This window comes from Furipterus horrens, unplaced genomic scaffold (assembly GCF_987537825.1).
Source record: "Furipterus horrens unplaced genomic scaffold, mFurHor1.1.pri manual_scaffold_4, whole genome shotgun sequence".
NCBI lineage: Eukaryota > Metazoa > Chordata > Mammalia > Chiroptera > Furipteridae > Furipterus > Furipterus horrens.
In genome coordinates, this window is record NW_028327174.1 from 11,721,709 (window position 1) to 11,733,347 (window position 11,639).

The 11,639-nt window shown below is 50.7% G+C and overlaps 1 protein-coding gene across 1 annotated transcript in view; it reads right to left on the bottom strand.

Annotated features, from left to right (window-relative positions):
* ABTB3 (ankyrin repeat and BTB domain containing 3) overlaps positions 1-11,219 on the bottom strand; it is a 270,479-nt gene extending 259,260 nt beyond the window's left edge. The window contains exon 1 of the mRNA XM_090272559.1: positions 9,570-11,219. Coding sequence (XP_090128685.1) covers positions 9,570-10,707 — 1,138 coding nt within the window. The 5' untranslated portion in view covers positions 10,708-11,219. The remainder of the gene's footprint in view (positions 1-9,569) is intronic.
* Positions 11,220-11,639: the final 420 nt, after the last annotated feature.

An 11,639-nucleotide genomic window follows, 5' to 3' on the forward strand; every position in this document is an offset into this window, starting at 1 on the left:
TCTGGGCAAAGATGGCAGCTGCAGAATAGAGAGAGCAGGAGGAGAGGTGAGGGAGGAACCGATGCAGGATTCAGAGTCACTGGCCCAACAATGAGCTTGCTGGCTCACACCCCCCTCCCCCACTGCACCCCCTCCCCAATGGCATAGCTTCAGTGTGCGAAGGAGAATCTTGAGTCTTAACCGCCGACACCACCCCAGGTTCCCCGAATGTCTGGTGTCCTGGTGCTGACCCCAGCCAGCCCTGGAAGCACAAGAGAGGGGCAGCTGGACCTCACCCCACAGTCTGAGGCGGCTTTGTCCAATGGCCAATGCACCTTCCTCCTGAGCGGCTAGCTTCTGCCCTGGGTGCAGCCTGACATCTGGATGATTCTTTGTGACCACACGACACCTACCTCAGGCCTGCAAGCTCCACAAACTCAGGAACCATCTCTAGTTCTGCTCACAAGGGTGAGTCCAGGCTGCAAACCTCAAGGTCAGCAAAGAAAAGGCCACAGGGCCAAGTGTCGCTGGTTCGATTCCCAGTCAGGGCACATGATTAGGTTACACGTCAGATCCCCAGTTGGGGGCGCGAGTGAGAGGCAACCGCACAGTGATGTTTCTCTCCCTCTCTTTCTCCTTTCCCCTCTCTCTAAAAAATAAATAAACAAAAAAATCAACAAACAAACAAATAAATAAATTATAAAAAGAAAAAAAGGAAAGGCCACAGGGGGCTGAGGGGGGGGACAGCTGTGCCTGCTCCCCAATACTTCTGACAATGAACGGAGAGAGAAGAGGTGACCTGTGTCTGTCTGCATGCTTCTCAGGCATAGCCTGACCCCCAGGATGGCACTGTGAGCTGGGATTAGAAAAAAACGATGACACATGCCGCTACCCCTGCTCCCCCCCCCCCAAAAAAAGACCCAGGTGGTCCAAGCAACCTCAGCCTTCTCGATGGCACTGATATTTAAGGCATCAAGCTGCTTCTCTGGTTTGCTTTCAGATGCAAAAGCATGTGGGAGCTGCTAATTTGGTTCCACTCTGAGCACACCTGATCTTCACAGACATCACTTGTGTTGGCTCAACCACAAGTGAAAGGGGACTTCCGCATGCTTCCAGACTAGCATTTGTTTTACTGTGAGATGTACGATAAAAGCGGAGATGGTATAGCCAGTCATAGATTAATCTCCAAAACTGCTGTGACAGGCAGCCTCTCCCCCCACTCTGCTGCCCAGGAATGATCTGGTTTGGAGGAGACAATGAATCACAAGGCACAGGAGATGAGCTAAGAACCCAGAAACCTGGGGTACTGGTTCCAGCTCTGCCACGTCACCTTGGGCAAGGCTGTGTCACGCTCGGGGCCTCACTTTCCCCACCTGTAAAATGTGAGAGTTGAACCAAGTTCTCCCTAGGGATAAGGCGTGGCCTGAGCAGGAAGCAGGTAGCATTTGGCCTCCCTCAGACTGGAACTGAAATCCCCACTGCCATTAATCACCTTGGTGACTCTGGGAAAGTTATTAAATGTCTCACAGCCTCAGGTTCTTGTGGTGTAAGATGAGGGTGATAACACCCGAATGACCTCACCACGTTCACTCTCCCCTTCCTGTCTGCTCTCTGCACTGCAGCTTAACAATGAATTTTTTAGAACACATATCTGATCATATCATCTCGCTTCTTAATATCTCTCAAAGGCTCTCCAGTGTCCTTGGGAAAAGACAAACTCCTTAATCTGACAGATGCTAGGTCCAACCCTACCCATTTCCCCTCACTTCATTCTCCCATTGTAGCCACATGGGCCACTCTCCTTCTCATCATGCTCCCTTCTGCCACAGGCCCTTTGCACATTCTGTTTGCATTCACGGAGCACTCTTCTACCTTTTCAATCAAATGAGCCATGCTTTGACCTCACTCAAGCCTCACTTCCTTAGTGAAGCCTTCCCATTCTCCAGACTACATCAAGAGCCTCAGTACACTCTTAAAACCCCAAGCATCTCTCCTTTGTAGCAACTGTCCCAGAGGCAAATTTACATCTGCATGATTATTTGATGAAAAAACGTAGTGCACTACTGGCCTGCAATCTCCATGAAGGTAGGGATTACGTTGCTTACCATCTAACACAGTGCCTAATGAATATAAGAAAATCTAACAACATCAATATTTATTAAGCAAGTTCTAGATGTCAGGCACTTCCCAACAGCCTTATGAACTCGGTTTTATTATTATTCTCATTAAATAAAGGGGAAGACTGAGTCACAGAGAGGTTAGGTAACTTGCTCATGGCTGGGTTTTACACAGCTAGCAAGTGGTCAAACCCTGGAAGTCTGGTTTCTGGCACGCTAGTTGAAGCCTTTCACTCAATAAATGGAACAGAGTGCCTCCCTCCCCTGGTCCCAACTAGACTCAACATGAATGAAAAAACAACTTTTCTTGTGCTCAGCCCTAAGAAAGCAGGGTTTACCTGATACAACAGTTAGTATCACCCTAACTAATAAAGTAATTGGTACCAGAAGCAGGGTGCTTCAAAGTGTGGTGTTGGCTAAGCTAGTGGGTGATGGTAGGAGAGACTGGAAAACCAGAGACCCAGGTTATGCAGTGGTAAAGGTTTTGGTTCCACTATAATCTGCGAAAACTTAGAAGGCAGAACTCATGCCTCCTGAGCCTGTAAGCTGATTGTTCCTGGCTGAGTTTAACATAGTATTAGGGAAAGAGAGGAACTCAGAGATCAATCAGCCAGTTTGCAAGTAAAATTGGAAAGGAATAATGGAGAGGTGAAAAAGACAACTCAGACAGACAGAAGGCTGAGAAGACCTTTAAGTGAAATATCAAACCAAGGGTCTAAGCTTCCCAGCTAAGCCTCAGGTCCTCATGGTAGTAGCTACCATTAAGTTGAGAGAAAAAGAGAGGCCTGGATTAAGAAAGCAAAGACATAACGCAGGCTTCAGAATGAGGTCTAGGAAATAACTTTGGGCGTGGTTACTGGCCCACTAGGCATCGTAGATGAAAAGTCTAAGTTGTTGTGAGAATTGCACTGGCAAAATCTATAAGCCTGGATTTTACATCTTTTATGTCTACAGCATTAAAACTTGGGCCTCAAAAGCCCAAGGGTAGGAGCTAGGTTACAAAAGATTTAGAGCCTCAAGGAGACCATGTTCCCCAAGATCCACTTCAGGTACGGCCAGAAAAAATAATGGACAAAGGAAATCCTCCCACAGGGCAGAGCCAGGAGCATGGGGACCAATGAACTGAGAACTTCTTCACGGAGAGCTTGCTTCAGCAAGGAACTTCACCCACTTCCGGGCACACAGTGCCTCACCCACACAGTGTCTGCATGGCAAGATTTCGTAACTACTAAGGGCCAATGACTTCTATGTGTCTTCCACTAGTGCCTTTTCCTAATGGGCTATATCCTTCAATGTGGTGTTGGGGCACTGAGTGACAGATAATATGTCTCGTTTGGCTCATGGGTCCCTGGACCACGAGGAGCCACACTCAATCCAATAGATAGGACAGAGGTTCACCCAAAGATCCTGAACTTTAAGTTGGGAGCAGTGATTGGATAGAACATGAGTTTCCTCCTTCGGGGAAAGGGAAACACGTTCTGTGCGTAAGAAGGATGCATACAGATGTTTGATGGCCAGGGGGCCAGTGATATATGAGCACAAGTGATGGGGTCCCTCGAAGGCTTAGCCCATAATTCTCCACACTCTCCTTCTTCCTCTACCTGTTGGCTGGATGAATATTTAAGGAAGACCCTGAAGCCACGTGTTCACCATAAAGAAGGCAAACTCTCTATCGGTCTCATTTCCTAAATGACCCTCCTGCCTCTTTCCATTCTACCCCTCTGCCGATCTGACTTTAGTTAGAAATGACCTTCTATTATACTAAGCTCCTGAGATTTGGGGGTTGTCTTTTATAATAGCTAATGTAACTGTGATGATTATAATATACAGAGCTCTTAAAACAGTGCTTGGTGCATAATAAGCACTACACAAGTGTAGTTATTATTATACCCATTTCACAGATAGAGAAAACTGCAAGTTATGCTCTATCCAGCTCCAAAGTCCTTTGCTATTCTGTATTTACATCTCAGTAGATGATAATCAGACCCATTTTATAGGTGAGTTCAGTGCCTGGCTCAAGGTCACAAATAATAGCTGACCCAGAATTACAGGCCTTCTTCCTACTCAAAGGCCTTCCAGAAGCTCACCCCAGACCTCAGGTCTTCAGGTTGGTCCCCCATTGTCTTATTTTGTTGTTATTTTTCTTTTATGTTTCAGGAAATGCCCTACTTGCAAATGCCCCAGCACCGAACTGTCAAGTCTGCATAGAAAACCAAATAACCCTGCACTGACCCAAATTCTAAGTTTTAATTTACACTGAGCTAGTTAATTAAAAACGTGCACCGTGCACACAGACGCAGCTGTGGCTGGCTCATGAGATAGCTTCTGCTGTTCTTTGTAAGAAGCAAGGTTTCTCCTGTGACATTTTGTCCATCACAGTGACAACGCACCACAGAACAGCACAAACAGTCCAGGGACAGAAAAACTACAGGGGAAAAATTTACTGCAGAATCAGAATCTACGAGGCAGCAGTAAGACAAAAGACCCAAAAATCACCCTACCCACCAAGCAAGTGTTGGAGAGACAAGGGCTTATGTTAATTAATGTTTATAAAGTGATTGGGGATCCCTGAAATGAAAGAGACTATTCAAAATCCCCAAAGCATTATTATTATCATCAGCAGCCTGAATAATCTGTTTTTTGTGTTGTTTTTTCTTTTTTTTAGGGAAGCCATTATTATCGAGTACCTACTATGTGGCAGGTGTGTTCATACTTGATCTGATTTAATTCTGTTAATCACGCTGTGTGGTAGGTTTGAGTTTTCTTCCTTGTCTTTTTTTTTTTTTTTTTTTTTTTTTGGTAATCCTCTCTGTACGGATGAGAAAACCAAATCCAGCAAAATTAAGTCACTTTTTATAACGTGGCAGAGCTGAAATTCAAGGCTAGAACTTTTTTTGGTGTCAAGGTCTCTCCCTATCATGACGCCACCCTACCTCCTCCAGTCTCACCCATCAGAGTCTTTCTGGATTTAAAACTGAAGTTCATTCAGGGGAGCCTATGGCTTTTCTCTTTTTGTATGTCTTTTTTTCCTGAAGTATAGTTTGCAATACAGTGAAGAGCACATATCTAAAGTTTACAAGGCCATGCATTTGGACAAAAGCATACAGCTCTGAACCCACAGCCCTATTAACAAGAGGGACATTTCTAACACCCCAGAAAGTTCCCTGGTGCCCCTTCATTCACAAGGCCCTTTTAAAAATATAACAAATAAAATGAACTACTTTCCTTTGATCAAAACAACCTTTTTATAACTTAGGCAGTGGGGCTGTGCCCATGGGGTCAATCCCTGAGGTGGGGACACTGAATTATTAGATGCTGGAATTATTGGGCAGTGGGATCCAGCTAAAAGTCTGCACCCTGTTGGCTCCATCCACTGAATGGATTGGGACCGATAATCTGGATGAGACAGAAATAAGACATACAATTGTGTCTGGATTATCATAACTGCTATCACCATTTTGGCCTCTATCTTGTGTCAGGCACCAGACTGCAATACCCTTATATACATTTAGTCCTCATAATTATTACTTTCATTTTACAGCTGAGGACACTGGCGCTCAGACAGGTTAGATAATGTACCTAAGAACTCACAGCTAGGTAGGACATGGCAGCCTTGAAATTCAAACCCAAGAGGTGTGACTTCAGAAGCCTTTATAGCTGTTGATGGGCAAATTTTAAATCCCAAAGATCCAATGGGCTGGTTATATTCATTCAACAAACAGTACTCAGCATCTGCAGAGTGCTAGGTGTCGTGCTGAGTGACAAAGAAGAACAGACAAAGATGAATAAGACACAAGCTTACACCAGAGGTGCCGCAGTATGATGGGAAAACAGTGAAAACAGGGTCGGGATTCTCAAGCAATGGGAAAGGGCTGTGAAAGGGCCAGCCAGGTATGGGGAGTGGGGGAGGGATTTCAACAAGGAAGCCTCACAGAGACGCCAGAAGGATAATTCCTGAGCCAAGTCTTCAAGGATGAGTGGGAACTGGTGAGCTCAGAAGGGGTTTGACTAGCACATAGACCAACATGGTCAAACTCTCCGGTCTATTCCTTATTAATTCAATCACTTTAGCAAAATCAACCAAGCCAAAATTTAAAAGCAACACCCACTGGGGTCCACAGCTCTACAAAATGGCTAGAAAGAAACATTTAAAAAAAAAAAGAAGAAGAAAAAAAAAGTTCTAAAGAGTAAAATAATTTCCACAAAGTTCACACCCCAAGCCCATGCCTGTGATTTTTTGAGAGTGATCAAGCCCTCACTTAGAGCCGATTATCTTTTATCTTCTGAGTTGAGCCCCACGTGACTAGTTTTATGATTCCTCAGGCCTTGCAAAGGTGGACAGGTGCAGAGATGGCAACAAGAAGGGGCGACCAAGGTAGAAGAAAAAGAACACTTGAAAAGATGATTGAAGAAACATACAAATCAACTGCTTTCAGGACATCATTGTATAATATAGTACAAAAGCTTGTTCGACTCAACAGGCATCTAATAAGCTCCAGCTGGGTACCAGGCCCTCTCTCAGGCTTGGCAGGGGATGCGAAAATGTAAAATCCTGTACTGCTCAGTTCAGTTTGGTAGAAACAAAAGCTGTATAAATTGAGACAAGAAGAATGTCAGGTTGTGAAAGGTCTCTTCGACTGTGTAGGTAACGCAGGGCAGGAAGGGTGGGCCTGAAGGCAGGGAATTCATCTGTCAGTAAAGAGCAAGAGACTTAAGCAAGAGACTTAAGTGTCCCATGCCTCAGTTTCCTCTTTTGTATAATGGGGACAGTAGCAATACCTTTTAAAGGCAATGTTGAAGAGCTGATGGGTCAACTGACAGAGTAGTGGGGTTGGGTGGATGTTAGTTGTTACTGCCTCTGTACCTCACTACTTCCTCAGTCCTTCGATTTAGTAACTGCCCAATAAATATTGCTGAACAAAGGAGTTCACAAATGAACAGATATGTGATGCAACAGAGTCAAAGGGGAAAAGATTGATTATGTAAGGCATGCGCTCTTTTATAAGGCTTGCAGATCAGAAAGACTGCCATGCAAAATAGCTTAAGGAACAGGTGTCTGTTTCATGTATGTTTCAGATACCTAAGAAATTAATTGCTCATTCCTTAACTCTACTGCACAGATGACCTGCCATTTTAAACAAGCCCCAGAAAAAGAGATGAGGAGATCACAATGAAATTAGTTTGTCTCATACTAAAAGGCAGCTGAAGGGGCCCTGAAACCCAGGAGTTAAGTTCTGTGGCGTGGGAGAGGCTGTAATGGCAGCAAACCCCAGCCACCACACACTCACCCTGCCCAAAACCAATGCTGTGGGCTTCTCCTTCCTTAAATTATACTTACTCCAAAAAGGGTAAATACAAACACTGTCTTTAAAAGATGTGAAAGATCATAAAAGTAAAATCAGCTTGAAAAACATATTGAGGCTACTCACACAGGGAGTCACAAGAGGACCTGGAGATGTCTTACAGATCTCCACCCTTATTTTACAGATGTGGAAACTGAGGCCCAGAGGAGGAAAGTGAGTCACCCAAAGTCACAACTCCAAGAGAGTGGCAGACAGTGCAGGGTGCCCAGATTCCCAAACTGGAGCCTTGGACGGGGACTGCTCTGTCCTGCCAAAGGAAACATTGAGGGGAAAAATAAGAAGAGGTCCCAGCTCCAGCAGGGGATAAGGGGTGGGGGTGGGGTGGGGGTGGCGGGGCGTGGGCAGGGAGTAGGAGTAAGGAGTAAAGAACCATTGTGATGGGGTAGCTAAGAACGAGGGCGATGCGCACACGCAGTGGGAAGAAAATTTAAGTCCCTCTGCGCTTTTCATGGGGGTAGGATTACAAACGAGGAATAATCCAGTCCAATCCAAGCTCCTGGGTTTTGCAGGTGTATCCACAGAAACACACACAAAGACCAGTGCCTTCTGGGGTGGGAAGGAGGGGCGGGAAGACTCGAAGATACCCTCTCTTTAAGGATTGCGCCCTCGACTGGCAGCAGAGGGGGGAGGGCTTTGGCAAAAAGATCGCGAAGTCTCAGGGATCAACGCAGAAGTGACAACCCCGCCCTGGCCCCCACCCACTTTGCTCATTCCTCCCCCTCCCCCAACGGTGATCAAAGCCAGGTGAAGGGACTGCGAGCTGAGGATCGGTTTCCGAAGGGCTTTTACTGGAGTCGGTTGCCCCGCATGCCTTCTCACTCCTGCTCACTCCTGCTCGCATTCACAGGCACGCTTAACATACACACGCAGTGCCACACACACGCTCACGCGCATACAGAGACTCACAAACACGCACACACTCATATGCACACTACTGGTACCCCCAGAGGCTGCGCCCGCGTCATCTCTCCTTCAGCCCCGGGAAATGGACAGGCAGCAACATGAATGAAATCTACCCAGCAAGACTGCATTTCAGTTCCAACAACGCAACCTCCGGCCAAACCGCCGAATATAAAACAAAGTTTTATTTCGCTTTTAGACTCTCCAGTTACGCTTCTACCATTTCCTGTGGAAAATTGAGGCTTTGAAGTGTCTAGCTCCGGCTTTCATAATGCCGCCAGCTCGAGCTCTCTAAAATCAGAGTCCCCCGGCCCCACCCACTCCGCTGCCAGAACTGCAGGTTCTGTCCCACCCAGCTCCTTCCTCTAGAACAGGGCAGGGGGAGGGGATGCGGGAGGAATGACAGAACCTGCTGGGAACGACGCCCTAAATTGACTACCCTCTCCAGAACCCCGCCCCACTCCCGTCTTGCTAGGGTTCCTGTTGGCACTCTTTAAGCCAAGTGCCAACAGCTGCAGCTCCCTGCCACAGGGCACCAAAAGCGACAAGAGCTGGGAGGTCGGAATCGGGAAGGGGGATGTTCACAGCGCAGCACCCACCAGCCGTGCGCTCTGGCCCTTAAAAACTGCCCTGGAAAAACTTGAGACCTGTTAAGTCTTCTCGCTCCACCTTACCACACACACCTCTCCCCTATTGTCTTTATGACTAGCAAGCTCTCAAATGTTCTGCCTTTGTGGCCACGGGGCCTCTCCACCCTGACTCTGACAGTGACCCCTAAGGGCGCGGGGAAGTACGCGAACTAAGCAGCAAAGGAAAGAATACGCCTCCCCGCGAATTCCAGGCAGGCAAACTCGTGCGTCTGAGAATCTAGCATCTTCAAGGTCATAAAAACGGGTCTCTGGCAGAAATATGGACTAGATGCAAAGGATCGCAAACCTTCCACCCCCAAAGGGTGTTCAGTTCTTCCCACAGCTTGCAGGAGGCAGTCGCCGACCCGCCCCGCAGTGGGGGCGGAAACGCGCGCTCCGGGATTTGGGACCTTAGGAGCCTGGGAACTGGAGGGAACCGGCTGTTTCCTGCCACCTTCAGCTCAGCGGTGCCCTCAGAAACTTGGGACGGCCGCGGGTGGCCAGAAGACGCGGGAGGGGAGCGCGAGGCAAACTTGCCAAGAGAGTTGGCCATGTTGAGTGGGACTCGCTCGGCCACTTACCGCTGGCGTTCTTCCCGCAGATGAGGTGCTGGTAGGGCTGCAGGAGCCCCCAGATCTCGGAGTCGTTGTTGACCGTGTGCTCTAGTGTCTCCACGGTGAACTTGGGTGCTTCATGGAGCGTGTGGTGGTGGTGGTGGTGGTTGGCAGCTGCGGCCGGCGGGGCTGCGGCGGCTGTGGCCGTGGAGGCCGGCGGGGCGCAACAGCTGCTGCCCCCGCTGGCGCTGCTGGCTGCGCTGCAGGCGCCGCCGCTCGCCGCGCCCCCTCCGGGTGCCTCCCGCTCCTTATCTGCCGCGGTGGCCGCGTTGGGGCCGGAGCCCGGGCCTGGGCCGGAGCTGGAGCCCGAGCTGGGGCCGCTGCAGCTCCGGGGCAGCCCGGAGGCCACGACCCGCGCGTAGATGTCCCGGAAGAGGCTCTCCATGCAGGCCGTCAGGTAGATGGCGGCGTGCTCGTGGATGCGCAGCGCCACGCGGCTGTCCACCATCCAGCGGTACACGCGGCCCACAGAGAAGGTGAGGCCGCAGCGCGCCGACTTGCCGCGGCCGAGGCGGTCGCCGCCGGCACTGCTCATATTGTAGAGGGACAGCGCGGCCAGCGCGGCCGCCGTGCAGTGCGCGGCCAGGCCCCAGGACAGCACGATCTCCATGGCGCTCTGGATCTCGTACTTGGTGCACTTAGCGAAGCGCAGGCTCAGGCGCTGCGCCTCTTTGGCGATGCGTACAAGCGCCCGGCTCACTAGCATCGACAGCTTGGCCAGTGCGTCTTTGGGCAGGCCGCCGGGGGCCGCCGGGCCTGCCCGGGGATCCCGCGAGCGCAGCAGCAGCGCCTCCAGCTCCTGGAGGGTCCAAGGGACCTCGTCGAGGTCCGGCAGCAGCCTCGAGCAGTGCTGGCCGGCGCAGTCCAGCCCCTCGGAGTCTTCCACCAGGGCAGTGTTGACGGTGTCAAAGCTGTTGTGCCGGCTGTGCATGGAGTCAGCTAGAGGCGGCCAGCAGCTCCCGCCATACGGGGACGCCGGGTGTGAGTCGGAACAGCACAGGGACAAGTTGGAGGAGCGCACCGAGTCCGCCGCGCCACCATAACCCGAGTCCAGCGTCAGATCCTCCAGCGTTCGCACGACGGGCTTCTTACCTCTCCTTGCCATCGCTGCGCCACTTCATGCTGCGGCCGGCGAAGAGCCGAGGGGAAGGAGCAGCGAGAAGCAGCGGGCGCCGGGGCGCGGGGAGAGGCGAGTCTGCTGCGACTCGGCTCACTTTTCCACCAGCCTCTACTACCAAGTGTTAGTACTTTCGGCTGCCTCCCCGAGCTGCCGCCACGGGAATACACAGGGCAGACCCCGGAGTCATCTTCCAGAGCCCGGGCCGCAGCTGGGGCGCATTGAGGAGCGGGCCAGGCCGGGAGGGAAGCTCACGCCGGGACTTGCCCCTTCCTTCCAAAATAAAATAAAAAAGTATCTGACCCTCTCCTTCCTGGGCCCGGCAGGGTGCACAAGCCACCGGGTGCCCGCCACAGTGTTCGTAGGGCGGAAATAGACTCAGATGCCGCGGCCGCCGCCGCAGCAGCAGCTCCGCCGGCGGCTGGCTCCCAGCTCCCGGACCCCCACCCGGGGTTCAGTCGGCGCCCGCCCACCCCGCACTGAAGCGCAGCAGCGACCGCGGCGGCTGCAAACCCTGCCAAACCCCGCAAACCCAAGGCAGCCCGCGGGGCGGGCGTATGTAAAACAGGACCCGAGGAGAGCCAATAGGATCAGAGGATGCTAATTACCTCGCCCTTTTTTTTTTTTTTTTTTTTTTTTTAAACTTCCTCAGCTCCCCACCTCCCCGCCCCTGACACACACCCCCAGGCTGTGATCAGAGCTGCAGGAAGTGGGGAGCCACGGCCTGGGAATTGGGGGGCCTTGCGAGCGTAGGGATGCAGATACTTCCCCCCCTGCTGCGATCCCTGCCCCTCACACCCCCGGCTTTGGTACCAGAACCGGAAGGTGGTAGGTTGAGCAGGTAATTCCCCACCCCCAACCCCCGATCGAAGTATGTTCCCCTTAGCTGTTTATACGTGGTCTGCCTGGGGTCGCTCTGT